This window comes from Aptenodytes patagonicus, chromosome 3, assembly GCF_965638725.1.
Source record: "Aptenodytes patagonicus chromosome 3, bAptPat1.pri.cur, whole genome shotgun sequence".
Lineage (NCBI taxonomy): Eukaryota > Metazoa > Chordata > Aves > Sphenisciformes > Spheniscidae > Aptenodytes > Aptenodytes patagonicus.
The window spans coordinates 125761600-125782191 of record NC_134951.1 but is presented as its reverse complement, the minus strand read 5'-3'; the positions used below and the strand labels follow the sequence as shown (position 1 = coordinate 125782191).

Genomic DNA, 20592 nt, shown 5'->3' with positions numbered 1-20592 from the left:
GACCCCTGCCAAGCCTGAGGCTTCACTAGGATGCCGGCCCTTCTCCCCACCGCCGCTGGGAGAGGCCGGAGCCCGGCCCCAGGCTCCCCGCAAGGCCACGGGGGGCCGCGGGGCGAGGGCGGTGCCTGCGGGCCGCCACTGCCCGGGGGAGAGGAGGGGATGGCGGGCGGGATGGCGGGCGGGCGGGCAGGGCGCTCCCCGCGGCCTCCCTCCCGCCCACACGGCGCGGCGGCGGCGCGGGCAGCATGTGGGCCGCGGCCCCTCTCCTCCTCCTCCTCCTCCTCCTCCTCCCGCTGCTGCTGGCGCGGCTGCGGCGGCGCAGGGCGGCGCCGCTGGAGCCGGCCGGCCGGGCCGTGCTCATCACCGGCTGCGACAGCGGCTTCGGGCACCTGCTGGCGCTCCGCCTCCACCGCCTCGGCTTCACCGTCTTCGCCGGCTGCCTCAGCCCCGGCGGCGAGGGGGCGCGGCGGCTGCAGCGGGAGGCCGCCGCCGGCCGCCTGCGCGTCCTGCGGCTCGATGTCACCCGCGCCCGCGACGTGCTGGCCGCCAAGGAGCTGGTGCTCAGCCACCTGCCCGAGCGAGGTGAGGCGAGCGGGGCGGCCGTTGGGACCGGCGGCGGGGGCCCCGCTCTCGGCTGCCGGCCGCTAGCGGCCCCCGGCAGCCGGAGCCCCGGGGGCGCCCACCCCCTCTCCCCGGCCCCATCCGCCGCCGCGCCTGCCGGGCGGCCTGGGCGAGGCGGCTGGCGGGCAGGATGAGGGGCGGGCGGGGGCGGCAGGACCGGCGGACGCGGAGCCCCGAAGCCGGCCCCTCGGTTTGCGCGGGGCTCGGAGGGGCTGCTGACAGGGAGCTGCCTGAGAGGGTCGGCTGGACCCACACGGCTTGTGGCTAGGGAGCACCGTCACTAATGGTGCTAATTGCAATTACCGCTATCAGTAGTAACAACAATATTTTATATTAAAAACGCGTTGGCGCTTAGCTAAGCGGTACGCAAGCTGGGGCCTATCCAAAGATGCCGACAGTGGAAAGCGGGTGCGCTCTTCAGTGCGCCACGGGTGAGTGTCACCTTTCTACCAGAGGAGGAAATCCCCGAGTGCAGGGGTCCCCGGGATCCCTCTGCAGGTATCCGACAGGAGGAGACCACAGGGCAGGCGGAGAAGAACAAGTGTGCACTGCACGCAGAGGAGGCGGTGGGAAGGTGATGTGTTTCTAGGCATGATTTCTGAAAGGGGGAATAAGTGAAGGAAACGCAGAGAGGGCAGCTGCCGTGCCATACCGAACCAGCTGCTTCTCGGTACAACTTGAGATTTGTCAAGCAAGTCCATGGACGGGTTCCTTAAAAAGAAACCTGTCAGTTACACACCCTACAGGGAGCGTACACCCAGGGGAACGGATAGACTTTAGCTTGCAGAATAATTTCAGACAACCTAAATCCTGGGTTATCCCCTCAGAACACCTGACAGGGTGCAGGTAATGGGACCACAGTTACCCCCTTTCCCACTTAGGCTGCAGGGTGAGAGTCACCCGGTGTAATACTGGGGGATACACTTGGCTCAGAGAGAGCTTACTCAGGCTCAGAAGTAAGATTCCCTCAGAATTACAGACAGACTCTTCCTGCTCACACAGGGAGTGTAAGCAGAGAATAAAGCACGCAGAACGATAATGAAATGCAAGGCCTCTGCCTGGCTGGTTCATTAGCACCTTGGGAAGGGGATGAAACAAGAAGTGAAGAAAAAGCCTAGACGCCGCTCGTTAAGTATGTGTATTTATGGTTGATCTTGACCTTATCTGATTAAGAGGCAGAGCCGTCCCCTCTCAGGCTCTTTCCCAAGCTGCAGAGACAACGCAGATGACTCACAAAAGCCCTTATAGGCTCGATGGGGACTGGGTCACCTGAAACTCTGGGTTACAGATAATTTATCCTGTAATTCTGGCAGCTTGCGCAACGGTCATGTTCATGCTGTCATGTAGACTCTTGAGTCCACAGTTCAGCACTACCTTGCTGGTCGTCCTTGCTGCTCACAGGCGTGTGGACGCGCCTTCAGATCAAGGCAAATCACGCTAGAGACATCAGGGCTTGCTGGAGGGGCCAGGAAAGGCACATGAGCACAGCGGGTGTTGAAATGCAGCGTGCGCACAGCGTGTGCACGGACAGTGGTTTCCCTGGGTTGTCAGTCAGGCCCCTACACCCGTAACACAGGGCTGGGCGTGCACAGACAGAGCACACATTTTATGAAACCTTTTTCCATTGTCAGTCAGCTCTTCTGCTGCAGCATTTTGAGGGTACACTGTGAAGGCAGAAAAGAAAATGTAGTTTTATAGATCCAGGTAGCACGCATGCCATTTGGGAAAACTCCCAATTATCAAGTAATCTTCCTCCTAAGTTTATTAAATAAAAAGGAGCAAAGGAGTTATTTTAATGCCTGATATTAAAGGAGTGAATGCCACAAGTCTTCGTCATAATTTATAAAATATAGGGGCATAAATACTTTTATCTCAAACTTAATGAAACTGTGAGGATACTCTACTTATGTTGAATCTTTAAAGCAGAAGACTTCAGTAGGAGTGTTCCTTCTTGGCACCTCTGAAAATAGAGGTGTTGTTTTCTTTGGTATTTTAACTTTACAAAAACAATTTCAATTTAACGATTCAACTGAAGGTTAGCTCTCATATTAACCAATTTATTTGTTAAAGATAGGAATTGTAAATTTTTTACATTTGGGTCAAAGATTTTTTTAAATGAAATTCTTTTTCATTAGGAAAGAGAATTCTGAACCATCTGTAATTGCACTTATGTTCTGAAAGTACCTAGAAGATGAGAAAAGTATGTGACCGCACAGAACATTTTATCTGCTACCCAAAGGTTCCCAAAGGGCGGGCAGTGGAGCGTGTGCCTCAATGTCCTGCCAGTTAAGGAATTCTCCACAGTGAAACCTATTTTCCCTAGTGGATCACAGACGGCAGCATCCACAGCCTACGCCAGGAGACTGACCAAACTGAAAATCAAGTACATGTCGGACATTTGTAGTAAGGAGAACGAAGAGCAGGTGGTGAGTCCAGCAGACTGTTTTAAATAAGCATTGGACAGATAGAAAATCTGCTTTTGGGTTTTGCACAAACAATTCAAACTGATGTCGGAATCCAGGGTTGTGCTGAAAGGTCATAGTAGATCATAGATTATCTTACTTTAAAAGCTGTAAAAACATCCACCTTGAAAATAGTTACTGGCAGGGTTCTGGATGTCCTTTTCAGCTGGTAAGTACTGTTGGACAGTTGTGTCTCTGTCTCGCCCTCCCCCCCTCCCTCAGAACAGGATAATTCTATTCAGCAAGTCCCTGTAGAAACTGAGAAGAGGCATCTACCTCTGGGAATCACTAGGTGTTTGCTTAGGATTGTTCCCTCTCTGCACTTTATGCCACTTTTGCTGTAATCAGTTTCACGCAGGTACCAAAGATTTTACGTACGTCACACCAGCGTGCTGGACTTATAAATTCAGATCACTAAACCACTCCTGTATCATTCCAAAAATGGTCAAAAAGAAACCACTTCAGCAATCTCCAGGTTTAATGGTAAGTATGCAAAGGGTATGCATTCCAAACTAAAACCCCAGAAGATGTACCAAAACAGTGAGAAAGCAGTTAAACAACAATCGCTTTTTGCTTGCTGTATTTAAATAGCTCAGAGTCAATCCTGGTAAAGATTAAATATTTATTCTTTATGATTAGAGTATCACTCTTTCCATGGACTGTGCATCTCAGACAAGTATGACTTTTTTCAGTGTCAGACATTGGCAGATATGCTGTCTTCCAAGTCATCTTAATCTGACTGATAAGCCAAAATTTTGTCCTTTATCTTAAATCTTTTCTTGTAGTTGATGAAAATACATGTTTTCTTGCATCTATTATGTCTCTATACACTATTTTCCTCCTTTCAAACTTGCAGAATGCTCTTGTTTCTGCTTGTACTTCCATAAAGCCTATTAAGCCCTGTCAGCATCACATAGTCTTTTGTTCTAGACCCAATATATGGTCAAAGTAAGAGAGTGTCTGTCCTGAAGAGTGTACAATCTACAACGGAGGGCTCTCCAGACAAGAAGCTGGCAATGAACAGGGGCTCAGAGAGCTCAAGTCCCTCCTGAATCTTGTTCCTCGGCAGATTTTAGTTGCTTCAAACCTAGACCCAAGTTGAACAGGCTGCAGGTCTACACTGTAAAGCCTGTATTTTTTTGCCTAGAGCCCCAGTGAAAAACCTAACCACCTAATTGTGGACTCCACTGGACCCAAGAGTCATGCTCTCCCACTGACTCGGTTCACTGCATGGAAAGGCATGAGAAATTCGTGGGTCTGCGCAGAATGAACCCAAGAAGCCTCACTCAGCAGTTGCTGGTGGCAAGGGAAGTCATCCAGGATGGAGGAATAGCGTGCTCTGGTATTTTCTTGTGCCCAGGATCATTTCTGCTTCAAGTAGCCTATTCAGTATAAAATGTACAACTAAATCTCAGGAATAGAGCACAGTACTCCCTAGACCTTCTAGTTATGCCGTAACCATGAGAGAACTAACCCAAGCTCCACCTTGTCTTCTCTCTCTCTGTTATGCAAGAAATCCAAACTACTGGTAACATAGCTGGACATTCTGCCACTTCATAGTTTGTTTCCTTGTAAATATTTGTTCTATTCTAGACTGTGAAATTATGTCAGTCTGAAGAGGATGGCAAAGCAATTTCCATGGTACATAGCTCATTCTCTAGAGCTAACTAACTGTCCCTCCACAAAAATCTGCTGGCTCTGATGCCTTTCTTTTTCTTTATTTGTTTTTATGGCTTGTGTGCCCATTAAGATGACTTTCTAAAATACTTAGAGTCCTTTCTTGCTTAAAAAGAAGAAACTTCTTCCACTTGCACATTAAAACCAACATGAAGTAGACTGGGACTTTGGAGCACGTTGATTTGCAACTCTCTTAAGCTCTACAGCAAAGCTCATTTTTTTCTGATTTGCTGCTTCTGTTTAAAACAGGAATTTCTCTTCCTCTCCTTGACTTTTGCGAGTGGGTGACATGTAGCTAGCTGGAAGGGAGGGATGTTAGTTTTAGTCCTACCTCCTAGTCCAAAGTTATTAAATACTCTCCTCCACTTAATTAAGATTTCCTATTCACAGAATCCACCCAGTAGGCCCGAGGTACCATATCTTAGCCCAGACTTCCTATTCAAATAGACTCATCCTCGCAATGAAGACAACCACAGCATAATATTCCGAGCAAAGGATGATACCTATCTGAAACTCAGGAGTCTCGGCTGACCTGTTGCCACGAACACCCTGCATTGCCACAGACAGATTGGCTTGTTCCCTCTCTTCATTTTTTCAGTAGGAATATGGCAAATCACACTCTCCTTCCTTTGGCTGGTTTCCTTTAGTATTGGGTTGGGATCTTTCAGGAAAGAGCCTGTCACTTTTGCATGGGCTCAGGTTTGGATGAGAAACTCCAAAGATCAGTGATACCAAGAATACCTGTTTGAGTTTAGAAAATCTGGCCAAATTCAGATATTATCTGTGTGTAGGCACCTACGTAGAAATGGCCTGATTTTCAAAAGGTTTTGCAAGCACACAGCTTGATTGACTTGAATAGGAAGAGTACTTTTAAGAGTTTCTGGAAGAACATCAGGCATCTTTTGGGCCTAGATATGGACTTTGGATATGTGCCTTTTGGTCAACATGTCTTGAAGTAGAAGTTATCTGGGAGGTTATGTGCAAGCTAGCGTTCTTCTCCTGAAAGCCTCGCTAATCTTAAGTTAGGTTTCCTAAAGTGATTCTTTAGATCCCCTGCTATATCTCTTAATCTTTGTCCTCAGGATCCATTTTCCCAACACAGATCAGTGAAAATCTCAGACATCCAGTTCTGCTTTCCAGTTTATCTATTCCCTGCCTGCTGTAGCATAGTCTAACACCCCTCTTCAGAACTTGGACTGAGTTCTGTTTTGACAGTCTGAGTAATTTTCCCCTTCCAGATCAAACATTAGCTGCTTTTTCCTAATGTGTCTGTGCATGGTCACTCTGAGGAAATGCAATGTCTTTTTCCTTCTGCTGTTCAATTCTTACTTGTGCCTTGTCCTTCTAGATTACCATCGAAGGACTGTATTTCTCAGGTTACCCGAGCTGCATTTGTCTAAGCAAATATACAATATATTTTGTATGCACGTTTATAGCATTAATTTTTACCACAAACACTTCAGGAAAGGAAGACCAAAGCAGATTCAAGTACCCTGAGTACATAGCTGGGCAGGTTGTTTCTCAGGAGATAGGAAATTTTCTGAAAAAAGTGGCATAAGGGGATAATGAACTGTTTGTTATTTGGGTTGAATTTTGCAAATTGATTCAACTGAACAAAGTGGCAGGAAAATTTGTGGAAAATATCAGAACATTTCCCATTCGGGAATGCCAAGATGTTCTAAGAAACTAAGTTTCGCTTGAGGGCAAGTAAAATGTTTTGAGCTGACCCTGAGCAAAATCTCTTTTTACGTTTTACTTAATCTTCTCTTCAGAAAAGTCTGTTTCAGTTTAACTCAAGCCAGTTTTTCTTCTCTTGACTTTTGATTTGGCCACCCCACAGAAAGAAGGCACCATCATTCTGTGAACTCTGCCTGTTTATACACACAGGCTGGCCTCACCGATAACCACCTGGAGTCTTTGAAGTGCATGAGGCAAATGGCTGGAGAGAAGACTTAAGCCTTGCAAGCTAAATTCTGTGTTTTGCAGTTTAGAGAAAGAGGAAGAAAATCAATCGTCTAAAGTTTAATGGCTGTATTTCTGAAGCCCTAATGAATTCAGGGATATGTGGAGCAAGTGTTCTTGCTGTGCTGTGCAGGATGCAGTGGCAGAAGAAAAATGACATTTTTTTTTTAATTAGAAAAGGTAAAGCTGAGAAGATCAGGGAACAGTTTTTACAGCGATGCCAGGCTTTAGTTTGTGTTGTGTTAGAGTTAGGTTATGTAAAAATAAACCTAGTACAGAGACCTCCAGCCTTAAGTAGAAACAGATGGGGTGTGCAGCTATTCAGTCCATCTGCAGATCAGATCATGTGCAAGTACAAAAATATTAATAATTAGCTTTTACAGAGGACTCTCTAATCCATTGATCTTGAAGCGTTTTACAAGGAGGTCAGTCCCATGGGGCTAGTTCCTTTTTAAGAAGGAGAAATAAAGCCACAGAATGGTGGAAAGACCTGGAACAACAGGGCAATGGCAGGAGGAAGAAGGAAGTCGAGGGTGGCCAATATTTTGGTCCATTTCCTCTCTGTCCACTAACGTTTGGGGCAGTAGGAAAAAGGTGAGTACACAGGAAACTGCTCATTACTAGGACAGCAGTCAGTCTGTATCTAAAGTTGTAAGAGAGGTCCAGTGTCAAGGATTGCTGTGTGACAGACTGCTGAATAATGACTTGTTCTCTTCGGAGGACAGAGTTATCAAAGTTCTGTGTGGCAAATTCCTGCATTGGAGTGTTTTGCTCTGCAAATGAGACGTTCACTGAAAGAACTTTGTTTCTTTCTCTGTTTAAACACCAATTTCATTACGTAATACAAGTAGTGTATATATGTTAGGAAAGCTTACAGAGGTCTGCTTTACAAATGAATTCAAAAAATTGTCTGTTTCAGCTTTAACTATTGTTGTGAATGAAATCCTGTATTAGCAGTTCTTGGCGGGGCTCTGGAAGGACCAAGATACCATGAAATCATTGGAGTAGCTTTGTCAGAGAAGATCAGAAAGAAAAGAGTTCAGCCCAAGGGTTTCTGCAGCACCTTCACCAGGGTGACCAAAGGTCCCCTGAGAACATCTTTGCCACCACGGGTACAGGAGGCTACAGCTGGGTCGGCATCACATCCGTGTCCCAGACCCTGTGTCCAGAGGAGGGAAGAGAGGCACTGTTACCCATTCTGCCTCACCAGAAACCTAGGCTTGGAGATCCTGTAGAAGGCGTGACAAAACAATCATTTGCCTCAGACATGTACAAGAAATCTTAAATGCATAAGCAAAATTGTCAAGGCTGGCAGAGACAGGCTGCAAACCTAGCTATTTCAGTGCAAGTCGGGCTACCCTACGTACTTAGTTACACTGCTGGTCACTTGAGAAATATCCTCAGTCAGGATTTGAGGACAGAAACGAGAATGTTTTCAAAAGCACCACGTCACTCACTGCTTTACCGTACATCTACAGATATCCGCTCTGAAGGCAAGAACAAGTCAGCATGGCTTAATCAGCGTTTAGTCAGCACATCAGCTCCAAACGGCGAGCACTCTACACTTCAACGAAAAAGCATTTCCAACAGTTGAGGTTATTAGCACCGTTCAGTGCTCACACGAAGTTTTCTGTGGCTTTGGGCTAAAGGGCTTGCACTTTCTGGCAGAGGGTTGTGTCAGAACAAGCTTTGCTGCCGATAAATTTCCACTTGTAAACACTGGAATCTTACAGCATTTCAGGGGGCTGGGCTCCTTATCACCAAAACCCATTGTTATGTGGGGAATAGAGTTGTCCAAGAGTACAAAATAAAAAAAAAAAAATACTGTAGCCACTGACCTTGCTTGGTTACTTCACCCAATGCTGCACCCATGTACCTGATTCTGGCTGATTTCAGAAGGAATCAAAGCTCAAATCCTGGAAAAGGAGCCAAGACTTAGGCTCCTAAATTAGTCAGGCACTTTGAAAATATTACCCCTTAGCCTTTAGACTGCTTAATATAATTTTCACAAAGCTGCTCATAGCACACAGTGGGATTAAAGTAATTAAAATATCATGGTACACTGCATTGGCAGTAAGATGTAGTCTCCCAGAACACATTATTCATAAATAACTTCAGACAACTATAAAGTAAGTCGTTATTAAATAGCACTGAGACTTACATAGTCCAGGTAATGGCCACAATTACATTCCATCATTAAACAAAACATGCCTGCACTTGTAAGTGGAAAAGACAAGAAGATAACACAACTAAAAAGTTGTTTCCAAGGGTCCAAATCACTAGTGTTTCGTCACCTAATGGTGGTTGTTTTGCAGTGAAAAATGCTTGTTGAGACATTTCTCTTCCGTAGGTTTCTGGGGGCTTGTCAACAATGCAGGAATATCAACATTTGGTGAGACAGGGTGGCTGTCTATGGAGAAATATGAAAAATTTGCAGATGCGAATCTCCTTGGGAGCATCAGGACAACCCTGGCATTTCTTCCCCTTCTGAGGAAATACAAGGGTAATGCTAATCCACTGTTATTTAGAGTGGTAGAATAATTAGCTTACTATAATCAGGGTAATGTAGCATGTATAAAAGAAGCCTTAATTGTCTCTCATTGATCTGAAATGACAGCCTCCTTCTGTGTGGCCTGAAAGAGCAACTTGATCCGGAAGGAGGGTAAAGTCATAAGGGGAAAAAATACCCTTAAAGATTCTGTCTTTATGATACATAGAAAAAAGTATTTACAAATAATGCTTTATCTCAGTGTTGACTCAAAAGAGAGAAAAAAAGTGCTTACAGTATATCATTAAGCCCAGGCAAGACTTTGTAAGCACTGACAATCAGAAAACACAAAGATCCAATAAACTCCTGCTTAACTTTATTATTTAGGCATTGCTATTTCACTGTTTGGCAATTGGGAGAGGAAGGATGTTCTTACAGAGATGCACTAGAGGCATCCAGCTTCCAGTTCCAGGCCTAGCAAGGTCCTCTCTATGACCCTGGGCAGGAGACTTCAAGTATGTGAAACAGTGCCGCACAGAGATGCCTGGGTATCGAATGGGATAAATGCATTTGCATGGACTTCCATATGCGTGGGCTTTATCCTTTCTTCTGAGAAGAAATGATTCAAATAGCCCTCTACAGCATTGCAGCATGTCTCAATTGCTTTGCAGTTTGTTCCCTACCTGTCCCCGTCTATATTTGGGAAACAAAGACACCCTTTTCCTTTCTCCCTCTTTTGCTTAGCTTGTCTATTTAAGTTGTAAGCTCTTTAAGGTGTATACAGCATCAAGCACAGTAAGGGCTAGGTTTCATCTGGAAGCCCCAGATGTCACCAAAATTTTGTGTAACAGTAAGATAAAAGCATCCCCTTTTTGGCTACTCTGCTTCTTTCTGCTTGGTTGCCTTCAGCTGATGATATTTTGATGCAAGAAGAAAGAAACTTTTAAATACTGCAAGCTGGATGTGTTTTTGTAAAAGAATGTGCTATTGCATATACTTGGTGAGAAACAATGGATGTGTTATGTGGCCATTACACGGGGAGACATCACTGTTTTTCTGTGATGTCCTGCTTACTGCTAAAACTGTGATGCTGATCCACCAGAGGCATTTGTCTGACTTCATGAATTGCAAGGGGTTACTCTGAAGCCAAAGGGACTAATTGTGTATATGATATTAAGCACATGCATAAACTTTTAGAAGATTTGGGTCTGGATGGCTGCACATACATAGTACCTTATCTCAAAAGAGCGCTCTGCATCTTACTACTGGCTGTCAATGTTGCCTTGCCCGCACTCCATTTTCAAGCCCCATCTATGTAGGAGAGGAGGCCAGGGCACTTCTAGGAAGAATCCTAGGTTTCCTGTCTCCTTCCTTGCAGGAACAGCCAGGACAGCTAAAGCTCATGTTTCTGGGGGCAGCACGTGGCCTCTCCAAATGAAAAGCTTGAATTATGGATGTTAGAGCATTCTCCTGGGAAAGCTGGTTTTCAATTAACTTAGGCAAAGAGAGAAGTTAAATGACATGTCCCACATCCTGGGTGTGTGCCCCAAATCACTTAGCTACTGGATAAAGGAGGCAGAGGTCATCCTACCATCGCTTACCCAGCAGCTGTTTTCTGAAGGAAGGGGCTTACTGCCATTTTAGGATGAACACCTGTTCCAAGAAAAACTTCAAGATTATTAATACTTGTAAAGGGAGGTATTGCCCTCCAGCCTAGAATTAAGCATCGTACTCTGAGAGGAGCAACATTTCCCCATAACTTTTCCAGATGGCCAGGCCAGCTGATGTAGCATCTTGATCAGCAAGCTGGTAGTTGTTCTCCCATTATTTTATATAAGATTTATTCCAGATGCTGTGTAGGAAGGCATGGAACCTAATTCAGAATGACAGATTTCACTGCATTCCCACGACACCCTTTTGACATCCCACAAGCCTGTATCATTTGGTCAGATCTGAGGCCCAGACGTTATCTGCATCTGTGGCAGCAACAGGAGTGCAACTATCTTCTCTGTATTGTTAGCGACGAGGCCATCTTCTCTCTCACCTCTGGTATTTCTATACCCACATTCACACATTTCTTACTCTATGGCATGACTATGTGATAGAAGTTTACAAGTAAACAATGGAAATGAACGACAGCCCAGTGCCTCAAATCAGAAATCTCTGCTATTTAAGGCATGCCTGCACTCAGCAAGAGTTATAAAGGGGAAAAAAGCAGCACAGATCAGGGAAATCACAGTAAGGCAGTGTAAGGCTGCACACATTTTGTCAAGTCACCTTTCTCTGGTGAAGCTTATCACTGTACAGTCTGATTTTGACTTTATATGCACAGTTGTAAGCCAGGTATCAGTGCAGAGACATCATTAGCACAGAAAAACTGGTATTGTAGTCATATATCCACCTCAAGGAAAATCATCTGCTCCTCTCTTCTGCAGTCCTCCTCCTATTACTAGTATAGTCTTTTATTACTATTTTTCAGTCTAAAGGTTTTAGGGGACTACTTTGTTTCCATCTCTTTCATCCTGTTTCGGACTCAGAAGGAATAAGCAGCATGTTGGGAATGTGTTACGCTTTGTCTAGTCCAGCATCTGTCACTAGACGGAAGGAAGATTTTTGTGTGAAGTTCTCTGCTTAACAGAGCTGAGTGCACTTCTGTGCTGGGACTGCACACTTACACAGCCCAGCTTTGGCATACTGTGTAGTAAAACAGCATCATGCTAAATACCACCTTATTAGCAGTTCAGAAGACTCAGGTAAATCAATTCTCTGTTAAAGACTGAGAGTGAATTTGTACTATTTTCTTTCCAGGACGTATTGTTTTCATGTCCAGCATTATTGCCTATTTTTCTCTGGGAAATGGCATTTATTCTATGACCAAGGCAGCTATTGAAAAATTCTGTGATGCTCTAAGACTGGAAATGAAGAAGTTCGGTGTCCGGGTAAGTGATGTAACAAGTAGTTGTTGCGTGAAACTCCCTGCTATTTCTAACATTGATTTTCATATGAGAAAGAGAGAAGTTTCACACCTGAAACTTCCTACAGAGCTGAAATGCATCTTTTTGTGGGGAAAGAAGCAAGCGACTTGCACACAGAATACCAAACAACAGCGTGGGGGTGGAAATTTTGGCCAACGGAACAAGAACAAGTGTATGCAAAATAATATCTAATCTTGTGCAAAGTAAGATCCATGCATCCAAATGACAAAGATGGAGATCAGAGCTGAATCCATGGGTGCAGCTTCCCCTTGGAAAGAGGTGGTTTCTCTGTGGCTAATCAGTGAGCCGAAAATCACTGAGAACAGTGGACCTGGGTGATGTTTGCAGTTCTGAGAAGCTGTGGGATAGTGCTCCTTCTCTTTATGCCAACACTGCAACTTCCACCCTTTCTCCACATCCTCTACAGTGGAGAAACTTTCTGAGTCAGGACAGCCTGAGCAGTGCCATGCTCTGTGAAAGGCTCGTAACAGTACCAGGTAACTGACACTTTCTCTGGGGTGGCTGCGGGAGCAAAGAGCCCAGGTGTGAGCGATGTGCAGCGAAAAGGAAGAACCTGAGGGGTTCTTTCTCTTCTCTCACAACATCAGTGCTTAAAAGCTCCTTCCTTTTTGTGGGAACAGCCACACTGCAAGAGGCAGTATTGTGGAGAGTAATTCTGTTTTTATTCTTTTAACCTAAGAGGCTCTAAGAGTGCTTTTAGTGCCCTATGTAAGCAACCCTGATAATCAAACCTGAAGCTTAGACTACCAAGTAGCTTCACTAGGCTTTTTCCTTGGAGTCACTCCACTGCTGAAACACTCTTCTCAAACACTAAAACTCTTCCCTGGAGGACTTGCATTGGTGTACTCTTTACGTACACAGATTTACAGCACTGTTCATAAGCTTTGTGTTGGAAGAAATTACAGCTATGCATCTATTAACTACCCCTCTCGGATAAATATAAAATGCTATAAAATGCAAGTGATTTTACACATCCTAATACCACAGAGCACGGTGAGGATTTGAACCAATTAGCTGAGGATAATCTCAAATGCATGGAAGAGCTTGGTTTAACAGGTTAGCTACTCTGGTCATTTGGGGATTTTTACTGTTCCCCCACCCTCGGAATAGGCCCAGCACGCAATACAGTGAGCCTGGCTGACAAGCATTTCCAGAATATCTATGAGAGTTATTTTTCTGTTTCTCACTGTATGCAAGACACTGGCTGGCATTTGTCTCGGAACCTACCCTGCAAAGAGCCTGCAGAATACACGGTCTCTCTTCCCTGTGCTCCCCTCCCCTGCCCTGTCGTTCCCTTTGTCCTTTCAGGAGAAAGCCACCCAGAGGTGGCAAGAAACAGATGGAGCTATGGCTCTGTCCCACTGAACTCTGGCCAGGCAAGCTGGCTGCCTACAAGAAACAAAGTATGTGTCTTCTATTAGAAAGAAGGCTACAGAAAATCAAGGAAGGGAAAAAAGCATCATCTCTCCTTCTCTCCTGGACAACTCCAAAAAGCTCCAAAACATGAAGTTCTCAAACTTCCTTTGTTTAAAATAAATGCGGGAAGTTTACTATTGGCATTAGTTTGGCTAACACTTTTGAAAATAGCACCCAAAGGGAGGGCTCCAAAAGATGCCCTGTGACAAACCTACCTGAGGCAGCATAAGATGCCCCCAGCTATGCACGCTGTCTCTCTGCTGGAGCTTACCCACACCCCTTCCTGCTCCCCACATACAGCACCTGCGGCTCAACCCCTCCGGTATGCAGCACGCCGACTGCCGAGAGGCAGGCACGTGCCGGTACTGGCACTCAGGTGGTAGCCTCTGGTAGATGGGCTGGGTGGCAGGTCGGGGACATTAAGGTTTTACATTACCACAGACTTTCCAGAGAACGCCTGTCAGATCCTCGAGTCTTTTACGCAGCTCAGCACCGTTTTTCCTCACCTTGTGTTGTAGTCTTTAGAAATCAGGTCAGTTAAATGCCATGGAGTTTTTAATGTTGCGTATCTACAAATAGTTTGAACAAGCCCGCTGCTAACTGAGGAAAAGCATGCATACTGTGAGTGCTCAGCCTGCTCTGAAATTCCCCAGAAGCCTCTGAAGTTAGCAGAACAGCAGCAGCAACATGTGCAAAGAAAACAGGCGGAGCAGGAAAGGATTTGTGTGCTTTCAGTTTAAATCTACATGCACAGAAATCTATGGAAATTTGCTAATGACTTCAGTGAGAGCTAGACCAGGACCTTTGGTCCCCTCTGTACTTGGCTGACAAGACCTGTTTTAATTACACCTACTTGGGGAAAACAGCACTTCTTTCCCCAGGACCTTCTAATTTTCTTTGACATCTCCTTTTGTCCCAAACCGGGGCAAAAAATTACCAATTGCAAGATTCGCCACTGAGTGAAAAATCTGAAGTATTCCACTTTGGAGACATCAAAGTCATACTGAAATGCTTTGTCTCAGTATTGTCAAAACATTTATACCATTATGCATTCTATAGAAATCAAAGATGCACGATTGCATTCTGTGAAGGTATGCCGAGTAGTCAAAACAAGAACATTAACATCAGAGTGAAATGAAGAAGTCAGAATAAAGCACCTCTGCAATCTTAAATGTTTCATGGGAATATATTTGATTTCAGTCAAGTTTTCAAGGTTAAAATTTCAACAAAGCAGCATTTTCTGGAAGAAACCTGTCTGCAGAAAGCTTTTGATCTGTTTTACTGGCTATAGTATTTGCTTGAATTCAGAATGACTGATTGCATCTTGACAAGTTTTGCATCTTGCTTTTAGGTCTGTATTATTCAGCCAGGAAATTATGCACGCTCTACAAAAATTCAGCCACCAGTCAGTGCGGAAGAGATTTGGAATGAACTCAGTGAAGAGGAAAAGGCAGTTTACAATAAGGAATATGTTCAAGAGCGGGCAAACTTTTTCAACAGCATTCTCAGCAAAGGAAGCACTAACGGCAATGAAGTTGTAGATGCTATGGTAGATGCTTTAATGTCTCCTGCACCCAAGGCGCGTTACATGGTAGCGAAGCTGAAGGAAAAAGCACTGGTGTTTGTGTGTGCTTTATTCCCGACCGTTGTGATGGATTCCATTTTGTCTTATGCTCTGAGTAAAGTAAAACTTGCATAGCCTACGTTGGTACTATTCAGTGACTCAGGCAGGGCCGTTTTTTAAAATGTGAAAGCCAGAGCTGAATCTATTGCCCTCAGAAATCAGTATAATGACACCAATTAACTGATACAAACTTTGGAGGGTCTCTCTAGTCAGAACTGTCACTTATTCATAGGGAAAAACATACAGGACCCCATGTAAAATTAATACATTTCTCTAGGTAACTATTTCTCCTGTGTGGAAAAAAAAAAATACGGCCACTTATGGTGCTTTAGGTATTGCCTAGAAAATTAAATGCAGCTTTTTCTAATGCAATACCACGTTACTGTGTTACAGACATGATGGAGACAAACGGGAGCATATCCTACAGGGCAACTGCACACCTGAAAACATTACAGCAGAGATGAAAATACCTTATTTGTAGGAACCCGAGTAGTAATTCATTAGGGGTTATGGGAAGAGGTTAATGGAAAAGTTAGGAATGAGCAATAGACCTTGAAATACTTTGAATGGAGTTAAGTGGCTGTAGAAAGTTAGGAAGTGGTGAATAATAAAGTTGTAATGTGGAAGAAGTGTCTTGGCTAACTACAGTTCAGTACTTTTTCAGGTGTTCTGGATAAATCTGTAACAAAGCCAATATGTCATGGACTTTGGAAAATAAGTAGCATATTCCATTTACAAATGAATATTCAATCCTAAATAAACTCTATCTTTTATCTAATGTCTGGATTAATCAATGCGTTAACCTAAAGTGTAGTCAGAGAGCTAAACACCAAGGTGACAGATATCAGTATGCAGTAGCAACCTGTAGCTTAGAAAGAACATATTCGGCCTGGAGCTCTGGTTTTGCTATTATTATAGGGAATAAGGTCTGATGAAAAAAATATCTTAACATGAACAGGAAAACTTTAGTAACGTGTATCTATGAGAGTAATTGAGCACAGTCTGCTACTAACTGTTGTGGAAAAGATTGCTGGTTTACACATACACAGTTTTAAATTCAGCTTGGTTGTGGCATGGGGATCAACTGTGGTGACACTGTTAGGTACAGGGCAGCAGCATGGAGTATTAGCCTCCCCCATGCCAGGTCTCCCATATCAAACCAAAGACTGCTGTAAGTTAACCTAGTTAACTTTTTGGTCTGAACCAGAAATTGCATCCTATACCTGGGAAGTTTTTCCTAATATATTTCATTAATTACTGAGAAAAGTTAACTCTCTCTTGTGGTGGGTAATTGGGCAGTCTGAGTCAGGAACATAGGCGAGATGAGCAAGCAGCCTGACTATTCCAGGTCCCCTCCTGATACACTCAGCAGTGGAACAGCCATCTTACTGCACCTGTTTCAGATTGTGGAACATCTTACTTCTCTTTCCCAACGCTGGACCCATCCCTGGAGCTGGCATTGGCAAGAGGACAAGCCAAGGCTTCCACCTGTTCCACAGCCTGTCAACAGCAAGATAATCAGATGATTATCACCCACTCTCCTCATTTAACCACAACTGAGCAAGGCCAAGCAAGGGAATAGGAACAAGGCTTATTCCAACTGAACCAATTGATTTCTCGTATAGAAATTCCCCCTGCTCAACCTCAGGGATTTCAGCAGCCTTACATTGCTTTGTAAGGTTGCTTTCATGCTCTTAGCTGTTCTTTGTGCAGATTACCCTTCCTTACAGTAAGTAGCACTGAACTCAACAAGCAGTTTTGAAACCCAGATGTTTCTCCATTAGGCCCAGGATACACCTGCCTCTCTCTGCCTCAAAGACAACATCGCTTTCCATTACATGGTCTCCCTTCTATTTGCATTTCTAAAAGCTACTGCAGTAAGTTGTTGCTGAGAGCCAGCACCACCAGAAGAGCTGCCTCCCAGATACTGACGACATGAAGTAACTTCCAACTGAAAATTCCTCCTTTATTTGCTGTGTGTGTGGCGAAGCATGTGATCAATATTTCAATAGCCTCATCAGATGAGCAACGCACTCCAGAACATTTATTCCTTCGTCTTGAAAACTAAGAACTTGTAGTGCGCAGTATCTCACATGGGGTACAGTGACAGGCCGGATGAGAACAGATGGGACAAATGAAGGCAGCTTGTATTCTCATTGCTGTCTAACCTGCCAGCGCGGAAGCTAACTGAAAAACAGCTACAGAATTATTATCTTTTGTCTTCCCCCTCAGCTTTTTAATATTATGATCTGCGTATAAAGAACTAATCAAGAGAGAGTCAGAGCTTCAGTTATTAACAGGCCTGATGCACTCCCACTGAAAGTCATCTGGAATCCTCCCACTGAGTTATATGTGTTCCAAGGCACAGCGTTAGACAAGTACACGTAAAAAAAAAAAAAGAGTCCCTGGGCTTAATAGGAAAGAGACCCTCATAAGAAATGGTGATGAAAGGGGTGCAGGACTCCCTCCTCCACAGATCTCGTAGGGTACAGAAGTTGCGGGATTAGTAACAGAAGCTTTTAGTGAACAAACATTGCTAACCAAGTCAGCAACAAACTCCAAGGACTCCCAGAGCTGTCAGTTCTTCAGCCAAACTCCTGCCCACCTGTCACTGGAAAGCTCACCCGGCTCTAGGGATCCCAGCCCTCATCCTGGCCCACACGGTACCTGGGGAGCACATGCTGGGAAGTGCACAATTGCTGGACTGCCCCACCATCCCTTTTGTTACTCTGCCACATCGTTGGGTGAGGAGTGCCCCCCTCTTACCCAGTAACCCCGAAATCACCTTTACCTCAAGTCAAGTTAAAGTGCAGACGCATACAAAAAGCCTGTATTTCCAACATCCAAAATAAGCAACAGTTACAGTGTTTTAGGAAAAACATAGGTAACAAAAGTAAAAGAGAAAAAAACCCCACTCTACTGGCACTACTCTTAAATCTGAAATGCTCCTCTCCCAATACCCAGCTAACCTGCTGCGGATGCTTTCCTGGGATTGTTTTTTTATATAGCGTTAATCTCAGATTGCATTCAACAGAGAACCTCTTGGCAGAAGGTGTTAGCTTTTATCACTACTCGTCTTTCATAAGCCCTGCTGACAGTTTGGGAAAAATTTAATTTTCCCTTGAAAACAACCGCCACAAAAGAGACGCAGCTTTCCTCCCAAGTCTCTTCTCCAGGGACACCGTATCAGGGACCTAACAAAGTACGTAAGCAGACATGATACCACCATGGGTTATGGAGCACTCTACTAGCTGTATGAACATGCACACGGATTTTACAGAGGTTTGGTCAGGAGGTAAATTCCAGCCATTGTGAGGCTTTCTTACTACGCACTTACATCAGTTATTTCATGGATTTTCTCTTCTATGCAAGGGCTTATTCCTAAAAGCGCATATTAATTGGCAGAAAGAATGAGCATTGTTTTTGACAGTAAGCAATTACAGAAAGAGTATAAAGAAGAGCAAAAAAAGTTAAGCTAAATCAGTTCAGTAAGTTGTGCATTGATCTGAGTGATATTAACAGCTTCATACAGTGTCATCAAAAAAGAAACAGAGCGGAGCCCAGGAAATACGCATAAAACACAAGGAGTAGCCGGGTATTAACCTACCAGCACAGTTTTGAGGTGGTTGTGCTGCTGCATGAAACAAAGATCGTCTCCAGAAGTTCATTGTTATTTCCAGAAGGAGACTATTCCCCTAACTTGAGAGGGCGCAGTTTGAGAAATGCCCGCATGACAACTCCCCAGCCTGGGCCGCAGGCCGTTCCAGCGGGTGCAAGAGCTGTACCTCTGCACTCACGGTCAGTGTTGCTGTGGGCATCACCACCAGTTACACACACACGCCCTGGGCAGCTGCAGCAGCACCACTTTGCTCCCACCGCAGTGTTATGGATGTAGAGAGTTTCATTGACACTTAGCAGTATTAACACCCTGATTTGATCTCATGCTCCCTCAGTGTAATTCACAGCTAACTGAAACAGTCCAGACGACCTTCAGAATTAGCCAAATGTGTAAGTTTCTGTCATTCTCCCAAGCTGGCAAATCTGAACAAGGAGATTTTGGGTGTAATGCACCATGCAGCAGATTTTTTGCAGTAGCATCAGAATCCAGAGAGATGAATAACAGTAATAATTACCTGCGCAGTAAAAGGCTTAAGTAAAAACCATGCAATCCCCAAGCACACCTTCCAGCTGAAGTCAGGCTATCATCTAGCCCAGCTCCCACTGATGTCAGCAGGACTCTAGTGCCAGCTAGCACAAGATTCCTTATGGTGCACAGCCTCCTTCCAGAGGTTGGCTGTGGGACGTTTGTAGCATCCTTGTGCTTTTTTGTCAACAGATAAAAACCAGCACAGTACAAAGACGGCAAGTGATACTGAGGATGACAGCTATATTATTCCACTTGTTCCATGCAGGGACTGTGTAGTGCTGTCAGTCTGGCACCTTCTGCTAGCACCAAACAAAACTTCACAGCCTTTTTATTTCAAATACTTTGAAGCAGCTGTTCAGCAGTGAAATCTTTTCATGTGTAATTAGACCATTTTGGAGCTGTAAAGTGAGCATATGGGTAATGGGGGTTTTACCTATCATGATGAAGCATGTATGTTGTAGGAGCAATTGAGGTTAATGTTTAAGAGTGTGTAAAACAAGGGGAAAACATATCTGCTCCTCAGTAATAAATGTTCTTTGGCATAGTTCTGGTTAGGAAATGATTTATTACTGATTATCTCATTATCAGATGCTGACACAGTGGGCAAAACCTATCTGCTATGGGCTCCACAGATTGCATTCATCCAGGTAACCATGAAGCCAGTGGAGCACCTCTAGAATTGTCCCAGGAGCAGACATTGCTCCTTCCCGACTGTAAGCTGCTAGAGATGTCCCTGTGTGGGAGGGGAGGGTGCATGCTTAGAGCATCCAGGACAGAGCAGCCTCAAAGCCACCCTGACTTGTATCACGTCAAACCTCCGGACAGCACTGCCCTCAGATGAAGGCTCAGGTGGTGTGCAGACACCTTGGTCTGTAACAAACTGTTGGAGAACTATGTCTCGATTTATGCTGTGACGTGTTTCCTAGGTTCGGCTCTGGGAGCTGTAATTTCCAGCGACAAGGCTCTAGGGTATGTTCAAAGCTCTGGGCAGTTTACACCTTTCTTTCCTTAGTGCAGTCAGTTACATTTTTACCACCACCATCCCACTTGTATTCCTGCATTAGCTTGGCACTCCTCCAAAACTGAGCTGTCGGCCAAAAAGAGCCCAACAGCTTGAGGCTTCAGACCTTGAAATAATTTTCTCTGGTGAGCTTTATTTATCTCTAAAGGCAGGGAATACTGTGAGTTTCTCTAATGGG

At 44.6% G+C, this 20592-nt stretch overlaps 1 protein-coding gene across 1 annotated transcript; it reads left to right on the top strand.

Moving 5' to 3' along the window:
• The first annotated feature begins 245 nt into the window (after positions 1 to 245).
• LOC143158746 (D-beta-hydroxybutyrate dehydrogenase, mitochondrial-like) lies at positions 246 to 16019 on the top strand. Its single transcript, XM_076335105.1, has 4 exons — positions 246 to 582; positions 9073 to 9225; positions 12019 to 12149; positions 14974 to 16019. Exons 1-4 carry the CDS (start codon positions 246 to 248, stop codon positions 15319 to 15321), a joined length of 969 nt encoding a protein of 322 aa, XP_076191220.1. The 3' UTR covers positions 15322 to 16019.
• Positions 16020 to 20592: the final 4573 nt, after the last annotated feature.

What these genes read in the sequence shown, in the direction of transcription:
- LOC143158746 (XM_076335105.1), top strand. Translation starts at nt 246, where the DNA reads ATGTGGGCCGCGGCCCCTCTCCTCCTCCTCCTCCTCCTCCTCCTCCCG. An exon ending in CCTTCTGAGGAAATACAAGG is followed by an intron (nt 9,226 to 12,018) that starts GTAATGCTAATC and finishes TTTTCTTTCCAG; the next exon opens with GACGTATTGTTTTCATGTCC. An exon ending in TGAAGAAGTTCGGTGTCCGG is followed by an intron (nt 12,150 to 14,973) that starts GTAAGTGATGTA and finishes TCTTGCTTTTAG; the next exon opens with GTCTGTATTATTCAGCCAGG.